Consider the following 18,410-nt stretch of genomic DNA (forward strand, 5'->3'; position numbering starts at 1 on the left):
AGCGCGCGGCTACGGGGCGCTGCGAGGGCCCTAGGGGTTCGGCGGCGCGCACGCGCGGGGCGGGGTGGGCGGGGCCGGGTGGACAGAGGCGGTCCCAGGGGTTTCAGTTTAAACCGGGACTCCGGCCGCCAGTCCGCTGAGACCCCTTTTCTTACCCTCTCCCCTGGACTGGAGGACTGCGCATCCACATCGTACACCACACTTCCCGCAGTCTTCCCAACGTGGTCCCCACGTACGCGCCCCCGACCCAGATTCACTTACTGAGCCTCCCTCCACCTCCCCGCCCCGCCCCGAGTCCCCAGCAGTTGTGGAAAACTGTTTATTTGTATAACAAAGCGGTGGCCTGGGGGCAGGGGGAGGGGGCAGGGTCCCGCTCCTGGTCACTTCTTCTTCTTGGGCACCTTGAGCTTCCCCTCGATCACGCGCTGGGCCTGCCTCTTGATCTCGGCCCGCGAGGGGACGTAGCTGTGGTCCACATCCGCGAAGTGGAAGGTGTCTGGGGAGGGACAGGCGGGAGTCGGGCCTTAGGTCATGGTCTTGTCTGCCGCCCTCATCCATCGCAGGGCCAGGTACTGGCGACATTATTTTCTGTATCCCTGTTAGTCTGGCATTTGGGGTCTTGCACACTCGGGGAGAGACTGCGCCCCAGGGCTTGCAAGCTGACCAATGCACAGCCCCTCACTTCCTCATCAAAATGTCACAGCGAGCCAACATTTCCCTGCCCAAGTCACCCCCTGTCAGGGCCAGGGACCAGACAAGTGGGCACGGCCCCGTGTCCCCGGCCCGTTGGAGGTGCTCATCTTAAACTGTTGACCCTCCTTTTCCCGCAGAAACCCGGTAAGGGCTGTCCCGGTCTGATGGAGCAAGCCACAGGCCCGGCCTCTGCCCCTGCACAGCTCAGCCCAGCCGCCAGCCCCACATCCGACCCCGGGGCGCAACCTGGCCCCCCAGCCCTCGCGGAGCCTGTACCGATCATGTCCTCCTCCAGGTCCTCAAAGGTGATCCTGGTGTTCTGTTTCTCCTTCAGAGTCGAGGACTCCAAGGCATCCCTCACCTTCATGTTGATCTGCAGGGCACAGGGGGCTGTCAGCTCTGAGGGCGCTTGTACGAGCAGGCCCCGGGGCCACAAGGCTACCTCCTCGGTCGGGGACAACGCCTGCACCCTGTCGGCCAGGTACAGGAGCTTCTTCTCGCAGTAGGCCAGCTTGCTGTGCACGTCCAGGCTGTCCAAGGGCACCACTTCTCTCTGCGGGCCAGGAGGAGGGGCTCGGCTCGGCCCGGCCCCTCCCAGGCTCCCTGTCGGGGCAGCTGCTCCCCACTCTGCTGCCTTCCCCCCATACCTGGGCGCGGGACAGGGCGATGCCGGCGAGCCGGAAGCACAGGTTGTCGATGCCCATCTGGACGGTCAGCAGCAGCTTCTGGCCCTTGGTCATGTTCCTCTGGGCCAGCTGCAGCCGCTCCTCCTCCTCCTTCAGTATATCCTTCATTTTCTTCTGGGCAGACTCAAAGCTGTTGAGGATGATGGGATGGGCACAGACCCGGTGGCCGTGGTGGGTGCTACGCTAATAGGGGCTCGGGGGCTGCGACATGGCCCCAGGCTCATCTGCAGAGCCTGCGCTGGACCGGCAGCCCGGCGTGTGGCTCCGGGTGGAGGAGGGCGGGCACCTGGGTACCTGCTGGAGCTGGGCATCTGGTGGAACTTGAGCAGCGCCTCCTCCATCTCCAGCTGCCTCATCAGGGCTCCCAGCTGAGTCCGCCTCGCCTCACAGTCCCCCATCTGCACCTCTAGGTTGTCCTCCGTGGTCCTCTGAGCCAGGAACTGGCCTGTGATGTCCTGGTGGTGCCAGCGGGAGAGGCTAGTGTGGGCTGGCCGGGCGGAACCCACAGGGCTGCTCCTTCCGGGTCCTGCCCGGTGGTCGGCAATGACGCCCAGGGCAGCCAAGCACTGAGTGCTTGGGGGGCCATCGGCTGAAGCACTTCGTGGGCATCACCGCATGGAACCCTCACAGCAAGCAGAGGGCAGAGACCGGAGACCACCACTAAGAGGCTGCACGGCTCCGAGGCGCTTGTAAGGGGACGACAAGCTCATGCCGGGGCCGTGGGCCGTAGGAGCTGAAGGCTTACTAATAATAAACCCAGACTGGATTAAAATGAAGCGGGGGGCGGGGGGAAGGTGGAGAGGCAGCCACCCGCTGTAATGCTGACAGTTTGGGACAGGGAGGGGCTGGAGGTGGAGGCCACGCCCTGGGGCTTGGATCCTCAGATGGTGTGGCTCCGCATGTCCCCTGGAACGCACTGGCGTGTGCCAGCTGTGTCCCGAGAGAGCCCTCTACTCTGAGCTGAGGAGGCCACAGCACTGTGTATTCATTCATACAAAAGGTGCCTGCAGCCCTCGCCAGTGTGGCTCAGTGGACTGAGCACCAGCCTGTGAACCAGAGGGTCACCAGTTCGATTCCCACTCAGGGCCCAGGTGTGGGTTGCAGGCCAGGTCCCCAGTAGAGGGCGAGCGAGAGGCAACCACACATGGACGTTTCTCTCCCTCTTCCCCTCTCTAAAAAAAAAGTAAATAAATCAAAAATCTTAAGACGAGACGCCTGCAGAGCCTGGCCCTGCTCAGCGGGGTGGGGGGCACCTGCCCTTCCCCCAGGGCCCGGGAGCGCCAGGAAGCAGTACCCAGAGGTGGGAGCACCGCACGGTGCTCTTGACTTTCTCCACCAAAGCGGTGATATTCGACTGGTACTCGATGTTGGCCATGGAGGTCCCTCTTCTCTTCACTGAGCAGGGCAGAGGGAGGACGGGCAGCGTGCAGGGGTGGGTGCCCCCACAGCTGCCCCTCATCAGGGAAGGCCACCCAAGAGCTGGGTCCCCATCGCCCACTGGCACCTTCACCTGCTTCCTCCCTAACAGCCCTTGCGGGGGAGGGGCCAGGGCCGCCCATCCAGATGGGCAGAGGGGAAGCAGCGTGGCTCAGTGAGCCTTCGGGGAGCTTCTCGGGGCAGCTCAGGGCCCAGGGAAGAGACCAAGGGCGCAGCCACACCGGGCCAGGAACCCAAAGCCGGAGCCCTGAAGCTGGTGGCCAAGGCCCTCAGCCTCCGCAGGTAGATCCAGGGAGAAGCAGGGCCACACCCCTCACTGGGGCCACTGCAGGTCACACCTGGCCTCACAGTGACCTGACTGGGCGGCTCGAGCCAGGGCTGGCCTCTTGGGACCTTAGGTGGGGACATGCAGGGAGCTGAGCACTTACCTTTCAGGGTTTCCATTCCCATGAGGTTGGAGGGAAAGTCCAAATCCCTCTGGCCCTGGTTGGGGGGGCCGGGTTAGCAGCAGCCAGTGCTGGGGAGCACCCTCCCCACCCCTTCCTCGAGCTGCTGGGGCCGCGGGCGCTCACCCAGCGGTACTTCTCACTGGTATCCTTGGTGTGGATCTTCTCGATCAGCTTCCTCTGCTGGTTCAGCCTATTCTCCCGTGCCCGGCGCTCCTCGATGAAGGTGGCCTCCCCCTGCCTCATGTTCATCTGGGGGCACAGGGAGGTGGCGGGGGTCTGTCTCAATGAGGCCTCCCATGCGCTAAACCCAGCAGCCGCTTTCAGACCCCATCTTCCTAGATTTGGAACGGCTTTCGAGGCCGTAGGCAGGGCCTTCCCCCTAAGACACGGTCCGGCGGCTTTCACCTTCCTTCTGGGGTCCCGTGTCCCCTCCGCCCGGCCTCTGGGTGGCGGTGCCTTCCCTCCTGCGCCCCAGGCACTTCCTTGCGGCCACGGCTTGGCTCGGGCGCTCTCCCGGCCTCCGGCCGCTCCGCTCGGAGGGAGCTCGCTGCAGCGGATCCCCGAGTCTGAAAGCGGCTCATCACCCTCCCCCAAACCTGGTCTCCCCCTGTCCTGCTGCCGGGGCTAGCGCCACGGTCCGTCCACACCCGCTGACGCCTCCTGGAGGCTGCTCTGTCGCTCACCATTCACAGCCAACTCAGCGCCACCCCATCAGCGACTTCTTAAAGGCTTCTCAGCCGCCCCCCCCTCAACACTCCGCCACTGGTCTGGCCCCAGCTTCCGCAGCCGGAGCGCACCTGCTCCAACACACCCATCTGACCGCATCTGCCCCAGTTCCTCCTGGGCTCCAGGGGCGGTGGGGGGCCGACGCCCCAGCCCCAGCTGCCCGCAGCAGCCGGCCGCCACTGCGCTCAGGCCCGGCGCGCCCCCGGCCTAGACGGCCCTGGCTCCAGAGTCCCCTTGACCCGGCTGCCCTGGGAGGGCAGCGCCCCTGGGTCTCCCTCTGCTGTACTGGCTGGAGGCTGTGTGACCAGAAAGGGCGAGCAGCTCCTCCTGACACGGCCCCTTCACGCGGGCGGCCTCGGGGGCCTTGGCACAGACTGGGTCCCTCGTCTGTCCACCCTGTGGTTCCCTGCCTAGGGGGCTCCCTCTGTCCAGCCCCGCAGCATGCGCAGAGCAGGCTGCTGGGGGCCGCTCGGCTCCGGCGATTGCAGGAGCTGTGCGCAGGGGACATCCCACGGGGCCCTCGGCCAGGCAGGTCCAGCAGAGAGCCCCGCGGGGCCCCTGCTGGCGCCCGGAGCTCACCTTGACCTCGTCTGTGATCGCCATGGCGTCCTGGGACATGACGGTCATGTCCGACAGTTCGGAGCAGTAGTCGGCCACGAGGTTCTGCAGCTTGTCCAGCGCCATGGGGTACCCTGCCAGCTCCTGAGCCGAAGGGACAGGGCAGGTGGGCGTGGAGCCCGATGGCCCAGGGCTGCGGGCCCACTGCGTGCCGCCCCTTGTCCACAGCAGCTTCCCTGGCCCCACGCGGTGCTCCTGTGGGCCCTGCAGAGTGGACCGAGCCCGCCACCCACCCCTCGCTCCAGACCGTGAGCGCCCAGGGACAGTGGCCTGTGGCCCCAGCCCCCTGCGGGGCACAGGGCAGGTGAAGGGAAGTGTTTTGGGAGGGGCACACAGCATCTCCCTGGCGGACTCTCCCACGTCTGGGGCCAGGAGCCCAGCGACACTTCCAGAAGGTTGCGATGGGGCGTCCTGCCCTGTGAGAGGGGACGCTGAACCCAGGGAGACCCGCCGCTCGGGAGTGGCTGCTTTGTGACGTGAAGTAGGGGGCTCGAGGTGGGCTGGGGTCAGAGACGCAGGACTCAAGGTCCAGGCCACGCTGGCCAGCTCGTGTGGGACCTTGGGAGAGACGCCAGCCTCTCCGGGCGCCCCATCTGTGCAGAGGTGATCCTGGCTTCTCCAGAAGGGCGCTGTCGACCAAGAAGGTGCAGTGAGGTGCTTAGCACAGGGCCGGGGGCACAGATGTCCAAGACACCTTGGCCCCTGGTATTTTGTCATTCATGACTGCAAGACAGAACCTCCGCTGTTTTTAAAAAATGCAGGTGGCCCCTGGTGTTATTTTTTAAAAATGCACATGTTCTGGAAAGAGAAGGTGCCCCCGCTGGGGGGCACACAGCGGGTCCCGGTGGAGGAGGAGCTGGGCCCTGGGGGACAGTGGGAGCAGCCCAGGACGGGAAGGTGCACGGGGCCTTCGGGCGCCTGCCGGGCGGGGGCGGGACAAGGGGACCAGCTGGAGGGTGGGGCTGTGCTGCCCGGCTCTGGGGCCCGCGGTCCGGGTCTGCGGGCTGCGCCCACCCGCCGTCTACCGTCCGCCTGGCCTGTGGCAGATGCCTGCGCTCTGCTCTGTGGGGGCCAGGAGGGGCATCCCGGGAGGGGGTCTTGCCTCCCGGCGGCTGGCGGCCACTGGGGGCTCCCTGCTGGCTTCCTCCATGGTGGGCAGCGAGCAGAGGCCACCGGCTTGCTTTGAGGCAACGTGCCCTGTACATTGGGGGACTTTCTCGGGGCTCAGAGGCCAAGCAATGAAAAATGACGGGCAAACAAAAAGCCACACTAACCATCCAGTACATGCAAGCCAATGCAAACCATTCTGATCCCCCGAGACGCCTTCTTTGAGCAGCAGTGACAAGTTCTCGAAGAATGTTTTTTTTGCCTCAGTCCTCTCCAGGCAGCTAGGCCAGGACAGCGGCAGGCCTGGGGGGAGGCCCTACCGCGAGGAGGGGCGGTTCCATCCCTACGGAGACCCCAGCTCCTACCCAGCTGGGCTCCCTGGGGTCGGTGCTCGGGTGAGGGGCTCACTTTCTTCAGATAGTCCAGCAGGTCCACGTACAACAGGTGGATGTTCTGGCTCGTGGTGATCTTGATCATCGTCTTCTCGATGTTGTTCTCCAGCTGGCGGATGACCTGGGGGCTGCCCGAAGGCGCAATGAGAGCCTGGCCCGCTGGGGGCAGCGAGGCCCGCTCTTGGGGGTAAGGTCCTGTTCACTTAGACCCGCTTCCGCGGAGCTCCGCCTCCAGGCCATACCCCGCGAAGCCCCGCCCGGCCCTCCATCCCGGTCCCAGAGGCCCCACCCCTCCCGGGCCTGCCACCGAGGAGCCCCGCCTCGGACGCCGGAGGCCCCGCCCCGCTCGCCGGGCCACCTGCCGCAGGCGCAGCTCCTCCTTGGTGGCCGCCGGCTGGTTCTGCAGGCTGGCCAGCGCCAGCTGCATGCTCTCCAGCTGCTGCCCGCGCCGCCGCGCCAGGTGGATCAGCGCGTTGTGCACGTTCACTCGGTCGAAGACGTACTTGCGCAGCTTCTCCCGTGCCACCTGGGTTGGGGAGGGTATGGTGCGCAGGGGCCCGTGGGCCCGCCTGCAGCAGGGTGGGCGGGGAGAGCCCCGGGGGTGGGAAACTCGTTCTGCCCCGCACCGGCCGCGACGCTTTAGTGGGGGTGGGGCCCCTCCTGCCGCCGTACCTCCATGGTGCAGCGGCAATGCGCCAGCCGCATGGGCACGTCCTTCCCGCAGGCCTTGGCGATGGACTGCTGGTCGTCCTGGGGGCGGCGGCGGCGGCGGAGGCGGCTGAGCTGGGGGCACGTCTGCGTATGCCGGCCACCGGCCCCACCAGGCATCTTCCCGGAGCTGCTTCTGCCCGGGGCCGCCCAGCAGCAAGACCCCGGGAGACAGAGTGCTACAGGACGCCATGCAGGCTGCCCAGCTCAGAGGTGATGAGGGCCCAGGCCTCCCTACAGGGCCAGGGCGCTGGACGGGCCCGGCCGCAGCCCGCAGCCCAGGACAGGGCGCCTCATCAGCAACCCCGCCCCCCGGGCCCACTGGAGGGGCTGGGGCCCAGAGCAGGTCCCTGGGAGGCCCCCCAGAGATGCCCCAGCTGCAGAAGTCAGAGTTGGGAGAGGAGCGGAGGTGCCCACAGTCCACCTGCACGTCTGGTGCAGCACGTGCCCGCCCCCCTCCCCAGGCAGCTGGGAGGGGCTGGGCTGGTCACCTTCTTGGCCAAAGCCCACTTTTGGGCCCCGAGACGGATGTTGCTGCGCAAGAGCGCCTGCGTCGCCTTGTTTTTGGCCGTCTTCTCCTTCATGGCCTGGGTCTGCAGCGCCCGGCATTGCTCTGTGGGCAGCCGGGGGTCGGGGCAGCCAGTGGGCCCAGGGCCTGGCCTCCCAGGACGCAGGAGCTGGGGAGCCTCCACTGCCCTGTGCCTAACTCCCACGCTGCCGGCGGGCTCCGGGCCACACCGCTCAGCAGCGCCACCTGGGTGGCTGTGCTGAGCCATGGGGACCACCCAGGCTCCCTTCTGACCGGCTGGCCCACGGAAGCAGCTGGGTCTCCTCCGGCTCCCTCTGGCTTCGAGGTCCGCCATGCGCACAACCATCTGGGCAGCCCCCAGGTTCTCCTCGCCGCGCCCCCCCCCCCATGGCAGGCCCCTTTGGTGCCTTCTCCCAGCCATTGGTGGGGAGGCGGCAGGTGGCCCGTAGCCCGTTGGCCCTGGACTGCCCCTGTGTTGGAACGGAAAGCCCTGCACCCCGGGGCCCCCGGGCACGTTGGGGGCCGGCCCGCCGGCGCGGCTCACCCTGGAGCCGGGTAATGGTCTTCAGCTCCTGGATCTTCTCGTCCACGTCCGCCTCGCTCCGCATCTTCATGGTGCCCACGCCTGGTGCTGGGCTGCTCAGCAGAGCCGCCGCTCAGACCCTCAGACTGTCCCGGAATCTCGGGCCATTGTGATAGGGCCTGAGGTTCTCGAAGCCCAAGGAACCCTGGGATTCCTAGCCACCCCACCACCGCCTCTGCCCCCGGTCGGCCTGAGGCTGTGCCCTGGACACAAGTCCTGTGGCTTCTCTCAGGTCAGGAAGCGCCGGGCCAGGCGCCCCCTCCGGCGGGCAGGGGACTTGCAGTGGTGTGGCAGGGCGGCCCCGGCTCCCTCCGCTGTCTCCTGAAGGGCCGCTCCTCCCGCCCAGCCGGGCCCAAATGCCAGGCCGGTGGCCTGGGCCCTCGCTACCTCGCCTCTCTCTGAGCTCTGCCTGCGCCCCCCTGGGAGGCCCCGGGTCTCGCTTTGGATGTCACTCCAGCAGGGATCCGTCCCCTCTCTGCACCCCCAGCCCAGGATTCCCATAGAGCACGAGCATCAAGCACCGGACGGCCTGGGATTCGGGAGGGGGACGGGCGCACACTGGCCGAGTCACTTTCCGAGACAAAGCACCTCTGACGGCAGCTGTTTGAACAGCAGACGTTCCCCGCCTCGTGGCCTGGAGGCTGGACCTCTGAGTTGCAGGTGCGGGCAGGGCTGGCTCCTCCTGGCTCTCCCCTGGGCTTGCAGGCGCCATCCTGTCCCCGTGTCCTCCCATGGCCCTTTCTCTGTCCCTGCCTGTGTCCCCGTCTCCCCCTCTGGCAAGGTTACCAGTCGGGCGGGGTTGGGGCCCACTCTCATGGTAACTCCGTCGCCTCTTCAGAGGCCCTGGGGTTAGGGCTGTAACGTGTGAAGTTGGGGGTCACGGCTCAGCCATAGCAATGGCATCACCTGATGTCACAGCACCGTCTTCCCGTATGACCTCTTACATAGAAGCTTTACTTTTCTGGTCGCTCTGTTTGTATAAAGTGGGTCCAGTCAGGTCTAAAACTCCCAGTTCACCTTCTCCGCCTGCCCTCTGAGCTGAGTCTCACCCTCAGGGAGATGGAAGCACCTGCCACATACACCTGCAGAGTCTGCGCCCCATACCTCCCCCTACCCCGGACCCAGAGCCTGGGACAGCAGCTGCCTGCTGTTCCCCAACATTGGTTCTCCCTTCCTGCTGAGATATAGAACTCCTCCATTTTATTTTATTTATTTTTAAAGATTTTATTTTTAGAGAGAGGGGAAGGGCGGGAGGGAAACGTCAATGTGGCTGCCTCTCACACGCCCCCTGCTGGAGACCTGGCCCGCAACCCAGGCCAGTGCCCTGACTGAGAATCCAACCAGAGACCCTGTGGTTTGCAGGCCGGTGCTCAGTCCCTTGGGCCACACCAGCCAGGGCTAGCCCCTGAATTTTAGTCGGGGCACAGGGCTGCTCAGCGCAAGGCAGCCTTGCCGGGTGCCTCTGCACAGTGTACCAATGCAGTGTAAGCACAGTGGTGAGTGAACTGCCCTCCGCCTCCTCCTCTCTGGTGGCTGGGATGAAGACACAATGGCTGGAGGTGGTGCAGCTGTCTGGGACCATGAGGTAGATTTGGAGTAGATGCCATTGCAACAGGCAATTGACTAAAAGGAGTCCGGGCCCCTGACTGTCAGCCTCAGGCTGCCCGATTCGACCTTTACATGAAAGAGGCTCTACATTGCTTACGGCACAGTTATCTTGGGCCTCCTGCCGCTGCCTTCCCACCCACAGGGTCCTAGGGCCTAGCAGGTGCTCGGCAGACGTTCTTCTGAACGACCGGCTGGCCAAGGGCCTGGGGGCTGAGCTGGCGCGGGCGGCGTGGCCCTGTGCTGTGTGCCTTCGGTGGGAATGGGAGGCCAGCTGCAAAGGCCAGTGGACTTGCCCAGAGTTTATATAATCTGCACCTCTGCCCGTTGGGGTGGTTGAGGGGGGTGGGCTTGCCCACTTGCGAGCTTTCCTCCCATGAGGACTGAGCTCCGGTTAGCGAGCTCCGACCTCCCTCCGCCCCTGAAGAGAAGAGACTTCCTCTGGCAGGTGTTTGGGCACAGCCACCATCTGTCCTTTGTCTCTCAGGAGCCAGGTGCAACGGGCTGTACACACAGGGTCCACTCCTCTGAGCCAGTTGCACAGAAACAGACCCCAGGGCCAGCAGGAGGGTCTAATCCCAGGGCTCAGTGTTAGGGGCTGCCTGGCACAGCCTGAGTAGCAGCCACGTGGCATGAAGGCGACACTTGTCTCTCGGCTGCTTCCTGCTTTGACTTGCTTTCCGATCGCTTGCTTTCCAGAACTCAGGTGGCAAAAAGATCAAGGCGTTTATTAGTGCCGCAGGCCCAGCAGCACCTGTCGCCGCTGACCGTGGGGGACGCAGGGCCAGACAGGGAGCCTCAGTGCACCAGGGGGGGCAGCCGCCCTCCCCTCACGCCGCTGTACCACGGCCCTCTGGCTTCGGGTCCACCGGGCCGCTCGCTGCCCCGCAGGAGGCCAACCCAGCAGTGGCCCCGGCGGGCGCGACCCCCTGGGCAGGAGAGGCCTGTGCACCTCAGGGTGCGAGGAGGCACTGTCGGGGGGAGGGCCGGCCCAGGGGGTGGAGCGGTTGAGGGCTGTGTTCTAGAACTCTCCAGGCCTTCGCTGGATGCTGTGGGGAAGGTCTTCTAGGAGCGCTGATCTACAAGAGGCAAACAGAGACAGACCCGCCCCTAGGTTGCTCCTGGTCCCTGTGCCCGTTTCACAGCGGCGACAGCCGCGGAGAACCCCCTAACAAGGACGCGGGCAGTGGGGGTCGGGACTCGGGCCCATCAGCCCACTGTCTGGCGCCCGGCCTCTGAGGCCGGCCCTTCTTCCAGGGCTCCCGCCACCCCAGGGCCACCCAACCTCTCCAGGGAGGGGCGTCTTCCTCCTGCACACGGGGCTCGGGAAGTTTGCTCCGCGGCACGCGTTCCGTCTCCAGAGCGCATGCTGAGGGCGCAGGCCAGAGTGCCGAGGCCCCGCACAGCCTATCCCTCCCGCCCCAAGCTTGCCGGCCTCCAACTATGGGCGCCAGCGGCACAGCCTCCGCTTCCCACGGCCCCGGGCCTCTCACCTGGGCCCGCGTCTGTGGGCAGCTTCCCCGTCTCCAGGAAGAGCCAGAGGTCGCTGCACTTCCGCGTCTCCACTCGGGTCACCCAGTAGCTGGCCACGGAGCCTGCGACTGGGGAGCAGGGGCCGGTGGGCGGGGGCCCGGGCCTCTGCGCTCTTCGGGGAAGGAGAACCTGAGCACAGGACTCTCCTGGGCAGATGGCGGTGTGGGCTCGGCTCCCTCCGGGAACGGGGGCCCCATCCCGGGAGGCAAGAATGCCTGGAACACAGCTCCCGCCCACTCCCGGTGGGAACCTGCCCCCGCAGAAGACCCAGAGTCACCTCTGGCAGCCCGGGGGCATTTCAGGGACCCCAGGCAGTGACGCTAGAGTACCCACCCACGGCCCCCAGGACGTTCCACTGAAAGGGGTACTTAAACTTCCTCTGCAGGAACATCTGCAGGCCCAAGGTCGCACCAGTGCCTGCCGAGAGACACGGGCCCCATCAGCCAGCCGTCCACCGGCTGGGGGCCCGAGGCGCCTGCGCGGCTCCCGGCACCTGCAGGCAGCCGACATGGCGCCACCTGCTGGGGAGACCGGATAAGGCAGGGGGTGAGGTCTCTGCACCCGGGGACACCTGGACCCAGCTTACCTGTGACAAAGGTGAAAACGCCCTTCACGAAGGCGTTCGACTGGCAGGCGGCGTACTCGCCCAGTCCCTGGGAGGGGCAGGTGTTGAAGGCTCAGGCCCCTCCGTCTCCCTGCACCGTCCCTCCTGTCCCTCCTCAGGGCACTCCCCGCTGCCCAGGCTGGGTGCCCGTCCCCTAAGCAAGAGGGTCCCGACTCTGCCCTTTTCCACAGACGGGGACACGCCCACCGAGCCCCTGCCCGGCTCAGGTCTGCTTGTGAGGTCCAGAGCCCGCGTGCTAGGCCGGCCTTCTCACCGGGTGCTTGGCGGCTACGGCGTCGTCCACCCGGGACAGGCCCAGGTTCACCATGGCTGGTCGGGCCTGGCGGTGCGATCCACGCAGGCGCGGGCGGAGGGGGCGGCCGGGGGCGGGGTGTGGGGGGCGGGGCCTGGAAGGCCGATCTGCGCAGGCGCAAGTGGAGGGGCGGGCGTGCTGGAGAGGAGCGGGACAGGGCGGAGCTGCGGTCGAGGGGGCAGGGATTGCTCTGGACCAGGTGGAGGGGGCGGAGCGGAGAGGGGGCGGAGCGGAGACGGGGCGGGCCCCGGGAGGGGGCGGGTCCCAGAGCCCAGTCTCTGCGTTCCCATTTCTGCGACTTCGGGCCGCGGGCGGTAGGCCCCTCGCTGGCCAGGCGTTAGTCACTCTGCCTCACTGCCACGCGCGCAGAGGCGGAATGGTGATTGATAGTATTACTTGTTGCGGTGGGGCTTCGATGAAGGGATTAAATCTCTTGAAAACAGTCACGGAATTGCTATGTATGGAAAGAAAAACAGTCACGGAATTGCTATGTATGGAAAGAGTATTTAGCAAATTAATTCCAAAAATACTATAAACCCATACTTCCCTCCAGTAGGAGCTGGGAAGTAACCTTTCTCTGGCATTCTGGACTTGTAGCCGGGTGTGGAGAGCAGGACCAATAACAAGGCGTCTGGTCAAGGTAGGATAAAAATATATAAAACAAAATGGAGTCACTCGTGCCAACCAAGATGGCTGCCAGCCAGCCGCGATTCTTTGGTTCAAGAAGGAAAATACTGAAGTCATGCCTGGCAGGCCGGAGTGTTCAAGGTGTCTGCACACGTGACCTGAACAGTCACGTCTGTGGAGGTGGAGAGCCCAGGGTGAGCTCAGGAAGAAGTTCCCCACTCGCCATCAGGGGTCTGCAGACACTCATCAAGAGACCCAGAGGCGTGGCGTGCGCGGGCCTCAAGGGCATAGCTGAGGCAGGCTCCGGACCACTGCGGAGACAGCTGAGCCCCGCACACCGGGCGCTGCCCACGCCACGCCGGTCTCCCGTGGCATCGGCCGCCGGAGGCTCTGCTCCATGCTGTCTCCCGGGGCCGCTGGCTGAGGCTCCGGGACTCGGGATCGTAGTCCCCCATCAATTGCCGTGCGTTTTATAGTCCTCCGAGGCTGTTAGAGTGTGAGCAGGATATTAGTGTACGTCGATGGCCTATCTTGAGTGCACTCGCATTCAATAAAAGCTGAGTGAACAGCTTCCTTACCTCACGGGACTCTTGTTTGCTCCTCGGTGCCGGGCCACTCCACGGACAGTGACACCGGGACTCTCACTCCTTGGGGCCGCCCTGCCTGCCCCCCGGGGGGGAGTATGGGGGGAAGGTTTGATATACATGTGTAGTTTGCATGTATACGCTTTTAAGAACTCAGGTGTAATTTCCATACAGTGGAATTCACCTTTATTGGTGTATAGCTCTCTAACTGGAGACACACGCAGTCATGTGACCACCAAACACCCCTTGTCATCAGCCACTCTGCCACCTCGTCCCTGGCAACCATGGAACGTCTTTCTGCCCCTACGGTTTGCCTTTTCTAGAACGTCCTAGAAAAGGGCACCAGGTCTGCGGCCTTTGTCACTGGCTCCTCTGACTCACGGCAGCAGGTGTGGGATTTGCCCAAGTTGCGGTTCAGCCCACGACTTGCTCCCTCTGCTTCTGAGAAGCGCCCGTCGTGGGGCGGCTGCCGCTCTGTCACCCCCTCCCAGGGACACGTGGTTGTTTCCACTCACACAGGGGTTTTATCTCTCTGGGGTAAACACCTAGCTGTGCGATTGTCGAGTTGGATGGAAAACGGGGGTTGAGCTTTCCCGGCACCTACCAAGCGGTTTCCCGCCCCACCGCCTCCCTGCCCCGCAGCGACCGTGTGTATTTAAAACATGCTGCTGCTCTGGCCTGTGCGGCTCAGTGGCTTTGAGCGTCGTCCTGTAACCAAAGGGTTGTGGATCCGATTCCAGGGCAGGGCACATACCCGAGTTGGGGGTTTGATCCCCGATTCAGACACGTATGGCGGGGGCAACCAATCAATGTTTCTCTCCCTTCCCCTCTCTCTAAAAGCAATGAAAAATTGTCCTTGGGTGAGGATTAAAAAAACTTTAGAAAAAACAAAACACATGCTGCCATTCCAACAGGTGTGCTGGGCCTTCTGGTGTTCATTTGCATCTCCCCAGGATGAAAGAGGTTGAGCATTTTTTCCCGTGTTTATTTTCCAACCAAATGTCTTCTTTCGTGAAGTGTCTTTTTTTAAAAAAAGATCTTATTTGCTTATTTTCAGAGAAAGGGGAAGGAAGGAAGATAGAGAGGGAGAGAAACATCCATGTGTGGCTGCCTCTCACACCCTCGCAAATGCAGGCCTGGCCTGCAACCCAGGCCTGTACCCTGACCGGGAATTGAACCAGGGACCTCTCGGTTTGCAGGCTGGCGCTCAATCCACTGAGCCACACTGGCCAGGGCTGAAATGTCCTTTTAAATCACTTTTTCCTTGTTGTTAATTGGATGGTTTGTTTTTATTTTTTGAGCCTGGAGAATTCTTTGCAGACTTTTGGGTCCAAGTCCTTTATCAGTTGTGTGTTTTGTAAATCTTTCCACCGGAAGACTTGCCCGCCTTCCATCCAGTGGCCCTGGGACCTGGTGGAGAGCTGGCGCCACCTGAAACCCCGTGGAGGTGGCGACCAGAAGCCTGGGTCCAGCCCCTTCCTCCAGCTGGGGATGGGGGCCTTCCCCCCGCCCTGTACCCACTTCCACTCCTGAGCGCTGGTCGTCCTGGCCCTCCTCAGGGACCCCTGCCCCTCACCAGAGGCATCTGGGTGGCACACCCCGAGGCCACGTGCTGCTCCTGGCACCGTGGACACCAGAGGAGACGTCACCTGCAGAGGCCTCGGCGGCTGGAGCGCCCACCAGCCACCTACAGTGCCTCCTTAGCAACGCCCCCGCCCGTGAGCTTCTGCATCCGGAGATAAGGCGGTTCTGAGACCATAATCCACTTAAGTAACGGCTCAGCCCCTCCCCCCAGATGTGTGCTGGCAGCCCAGCTGGTGGCTGCGTGAGAGGACCAGGGTCTGCAACTGAGGGACGCCCAGGCCTCTGATGTCTCCTCTGTCACAGCTGCCCTGGCACAGGCTCTGCCCCAGACGAGGCCCAGGGGCCTGGCCAGTGGTGACCCCACTGCTGCGTGGAGAGGGGCGGAGGTGAGGACTGTGGGCGACCCGGCCCTCAGAGGACCTACTGGCCCGAGCAAAGCCGGCCTGACTGCTTCCCAGCAGCAGGCCCAGGGCCCTGGGCCGCCAGCCCCAGCCAGATGGGAGGTAGACCAGGGTGCAGGGGGCCCGAGTCTCTGCAGGCCACAGCAGCCTCTGGTTGGGCCCCCAGCACTGCCTGGCAGGGAAGGGGGAGAAACCCTCGGCGCAGGGGAGTCAGGTGAGAGCCCCGTTTTCTGGAACACTCCAGGAAGTGCCCCCTGGAGCTGGTGGGGACACTCGAGTGATTGTGCCAAACAATGGACAAAGGAGGGCTGGAGTTTCCAGAGTCCAAAAGCCTTCCGGCCGCCAGCAGGCGGGTCTGGTGAGCCCAGCGGCTGGGCTGGGCTATAAAGCGGGGCCGCCGGGGCCCGGGTGTGGTGCCAGCAGCCAAAGACAGGCACGGGGATGAAGTCCGTCCTGCTGGGCCGGGTCCTGGCGCTGCTCTGGGCGTCCGTGGCTTGTGCCGACGTCCTGGTGCAGCCGGATTTCGATGCCGAGAAGGTACCGGAGGCCTCCGTGCTGTGCAGTGGCGGGGTTGGGGGCTGAGTCCCTACTGGGAGCCACCGCAGTGGGTGGGGGGCGGGCAGCGACGGTTGCTTTCACCTGCTGGGCCTCAGGGCTGCGACCCCTTTAGACTTGCTCTCCCTGTAACCCTGAAACTGCTCTGTGGGGAGGGGGCTGATTAGTGCCCGCCGTAAGGGCACTGGGGCTCACGGCGGGTAGCACGACCTGCCCCAGGTAAGTTCAGGACAGGGCCCTCGTCCACCCGGGCCTCAGACCCAAGGGGCAGACGCTGCGGAGAGCTGGCTGTGTAGCTCCAGACACGCTCTGGCTCCGGGTTGCTGGCCCTGTGCCCTGGTCCCGGAGCCTGCGCGTCACCGAGCGGCTTCCCAGTTCTCAGGTCTCTGGTACATGGTCTCCATGGCCTCCGACTGCAAGGTCTTCCTGGGCAAGAAGGAACACCTGCTGATGTCCTCCGCGGCCGTCACAGCCACGGCGGGGGGCAACCTCAGCGTGCACATGGAGGTCCCCGGGTGAGCACGGTGGGAGGGTGCAGAGGGTGGGGTGGCTGCGCCGGGGCGGCGCGGAGACTGAGCGGTTTGTTCGCCCCCAGCTCTGAGGGCTGCAGCCAGGTGGACGTCGAGTACCTGAAGGCCGGCTCCGAGGGGCATTTCCGCGTCCCAGGTAGGTCCTGCCCCGCCCCTGGCCGCGGCACCTGATGCCGATTCCCCGTAGGGCGACACGGGACGGTCCTTCAGCCAGGAGCCCTCCACCGCCACCTCCTGCAGAGGCCAGGGTGGGTGGGGCCGGTGCCTGGGCGCCTGCAGCTGTCCTCCTCCGCAGCCTTGGGCTTCGTGGACGTGCGCGTGGTGGACACGGACTACCGCTCCTTCGCCGTGGTCTACGTTTACAAGGAGCAGAAGGGGGCGCTCAGCACCGTCGTGCAGCTCTACAGTGAGGCCGCGCCCCGCCCCGCCCCGCCCCGCCCCGCCCCCTCCCGCCCCCCCCAGGACCCGCCCCGACCCTCCTTTGCCCCGCCCCCACGCTCCCGGTCTGGGCCCGGCCGGGGTCCGGTGGCGGCGCGGTGAGGGCAGGGCCTCCGCGGCGCTTCGGAAGGGCAGGGTGGACTGGCGGGGCCCCTGCGGGCTGCACACTCAGGCCCCCTCTGACCGCTTGAGAGCGGGACCCATCGTCCCCGGCTGCCTGCGACCTTGAACCAGGGCTGAGACCCTCCTGTGTGGCTTTACTTCCCGGGGGATAGGCCGATTGGAGCTCCCCAGGGTGCAGACGCCGGGGTGAGGGCGGGACAGTGGCGTTAGGGGCGGCAGGAGGGGAACCCTGCCATGGCCGGGGGGTCAGCTGGGTCCCCAGCCTCCTGGACCCCTTGTGTGAGTTAGGGAAGGGCACTCCTCTGGGCCGATTCCAGTCCCCGCCGGTCCCTCAGCCAGGCAGGCACTTGGCGGCACAACCGGCCCGACGTGGGCAGGGGGGCCAACCTGCTGTCCGCCCTGAAGGAAGCGAGGCAGGGAGACACCCGTCTCTCCTTCCCTCGCTCTGGGAGCCACGGGGTTCACAGGGGCCCCGCTCTGCCCCAGGCCGGACCCAGGAAGCGAGCCCCCACGCCCTGAGGGTCTTCCAGGACTTCTACCCGACCGTGGGTCTCTCGGACGAGATGATGGTCCTGCTGCCCAAGTCAGGTACCCCCGCCAGGCACCCTCTCCGAGCCCCGCCTCCGGCCAGGCCACGCCCCCGCCAGGAGGCCGCCCTGCCAAGCCCCGCCTTCAGCCCGCCTGCCCGATTCCCATGTGTGCGGACCAGAGGCTGGGCTAGCGCAGCCTTTCCCCCAACGCACGCCGGGGGAGCGGTTTTGGGGAGCTCAGGAAGGAGAGTCCTTGGGCCCCACCCTCTGGGGGGTGGCTGGACCAGGCCCCACGACACCCAGGGGCCGGGGCTGCAGGAAGCGGTGGGCAGTCCGGCCAGCTCAGCCTCCCAAGGACTGTCCTTCCCACAGACGCGTGTGCCTCAAGGGACAAGGAACACCATGATGCCTGCGGACACTCACCTTGACCCTTCCCAGGTGGGGACAGGGTCTGCGTGGGCTGCCCCTCTCCCAGCAGACCCCCTGTCCTCTCTCCAAAGGTCCCCCCCCCCCCGCCCCGGCCACTCTGCGTTTTCCCGCCTGGTGTGTGCGCTTCAGGTCTCAGCTTACACATCACCTCTTCCGGGAAGCCTCCACTGATTGCCTAGGTCTGCCATAACAAATGACCACAAACCGGGTAGCTTAAAACACGAAACATTGTCCTGTCGGTTCTGGAGGCCACAGGCCCAAAACCAAGGCAGGGCTGGTTCCTGCGGGGGCTCTCGGGGGCACCCCAGCCCCACCCCCGCTCCCATTGGGGCCGGCAGTCCTGGCACCCCTCGGCTGTGTGTCCGTTGTCACAGGGCCGTCTGCCCTCCGTGTGTCTGTGTCCAAATTCCCCTCTTCTTTATTTTATTTTTTAAAATTATTTATTTTTAGAGGGAGGGGAAGGGAGGAAGAGAGGGAAACACCCATGTGCGGTTGCCTCTCAAGCGCCCCCACTGGAGACCTGGCCCACAACCCAGGCCTGTGCCCTCACCGAGATCGAACAGGGGACCCTTTGGTTCGCAGGCCGGCGCTCAACCCGCTGAGCCGCACCGGCCGGGGCAAATTTC

The 18,410-nt window shown here is 65.0% G+C and overlaps 3 protein-coding genes across 3 annotated transcripts; 1 reads left to right on the forward strand and 2 right to left on the reverse strand.

Annotated features, from left to right (window-relative positions):
- Positions 1 to 380: 380 nt before the first annotated feature.
- On the reverse strand, positions 381 to 7,959 carry CCDC183 (coiled-coil domain containing 183). Its single transcript, XM_054584780.1, has 14 exons — positions 7,890 to 7,959; positions 7,308 to 7,429; positions 6,781 to 6,858; positions 6,467 to 6,634; positions 6,125 to 6,229; positions 4,571 to 4,693; positions 3,389 to 3,514; positions 3,245 to 3,299; positions 2,674 to 2,774; positions 1,674 to 1,834; positions 1,341 to 1,509; positions 1,136 to 1,246; positions 970 to 1,066; positions 381 to 496 (listed from the first exon to the last, which is right to left on the reverse strand). The coding sequence occupies exons 1-14, from the start codon at positions 7,957 to 7,959 to the stop codon at positions 381 to 383; spliced, it is 1,602 nt and encodes a 533-aa protein (XP_054440755.1).
- Positions 7,960 to 9,173: 1,214 nt separating this feature from the next.
- Positions 9,174 to 12,024, reverse strand: TMEM141 (transmembrane protein 141). The gene is made up of 5 exons (XM_054584781.1): positions 11,945 to 12,024; positions 11,653 to 11,719; positions 11,400 to 11,483; positions 11,027 to 11,134; positions 9,174 to 10,612 (listed from the first exon to the last, which is right to left on the reverse strand). The coding sequence occupies exons 1-5, from the start codon at positions 11,996 to 11,998 to the stop codon at positions 10,599 to 10,601; spliced, it is 327 nt and encodes a 108-aa protein (XP_054440756.1). The 5' UTR covers positions 11,999 to 12,024; the 3' UTR covers positions 9,174 to 10,598.
- A 3,596-nt stretch (positions 12,025 to 15,620) lies between these two features.
- On the forward strand, positions 15,621 to 17,783 carry LCN15 (lipocalin 15). The gene is made up of 6 exons (XM_054584709.1): positions 15,621 to 15,716; positions 16,110 to 16,249; positions 16,330 to 16,400; positions 16,560 to 16,670; positions 17,312 to 17,413; positions 17,728 to 17,783. The coding sequence occupies exons 1-6, from the start codon at positions 15,621 to 15,623 to the stop codon at positions 17,781 to 17,783; spliced, it is 576 nt and encodes a 191-aa protein (XP_054440684.1).
- Positions 17,784 to 18,410: the final 627 nt, after the last annotated feature.

Source organism: Pteronotus mesoamericanus, unplaced genomic scaffold, assembly GCF_021234165.1.
Source record: "Pteronotus mesoamericanus isolate MK-2021 breed Mesoamerican mustached bat unplaced genomic scaffold, CSHL_Meso_final contig_78, whole genome shotgun sequence".
In the NCBI taxonomy this organism is placed as follows: domain Eukaryota; kingdom Metazoa; phylum Chordata; class Mammalia; order Chiroptera; family Mormoopidae; genus Pteronotus; species Pteronotus mesoamericanus.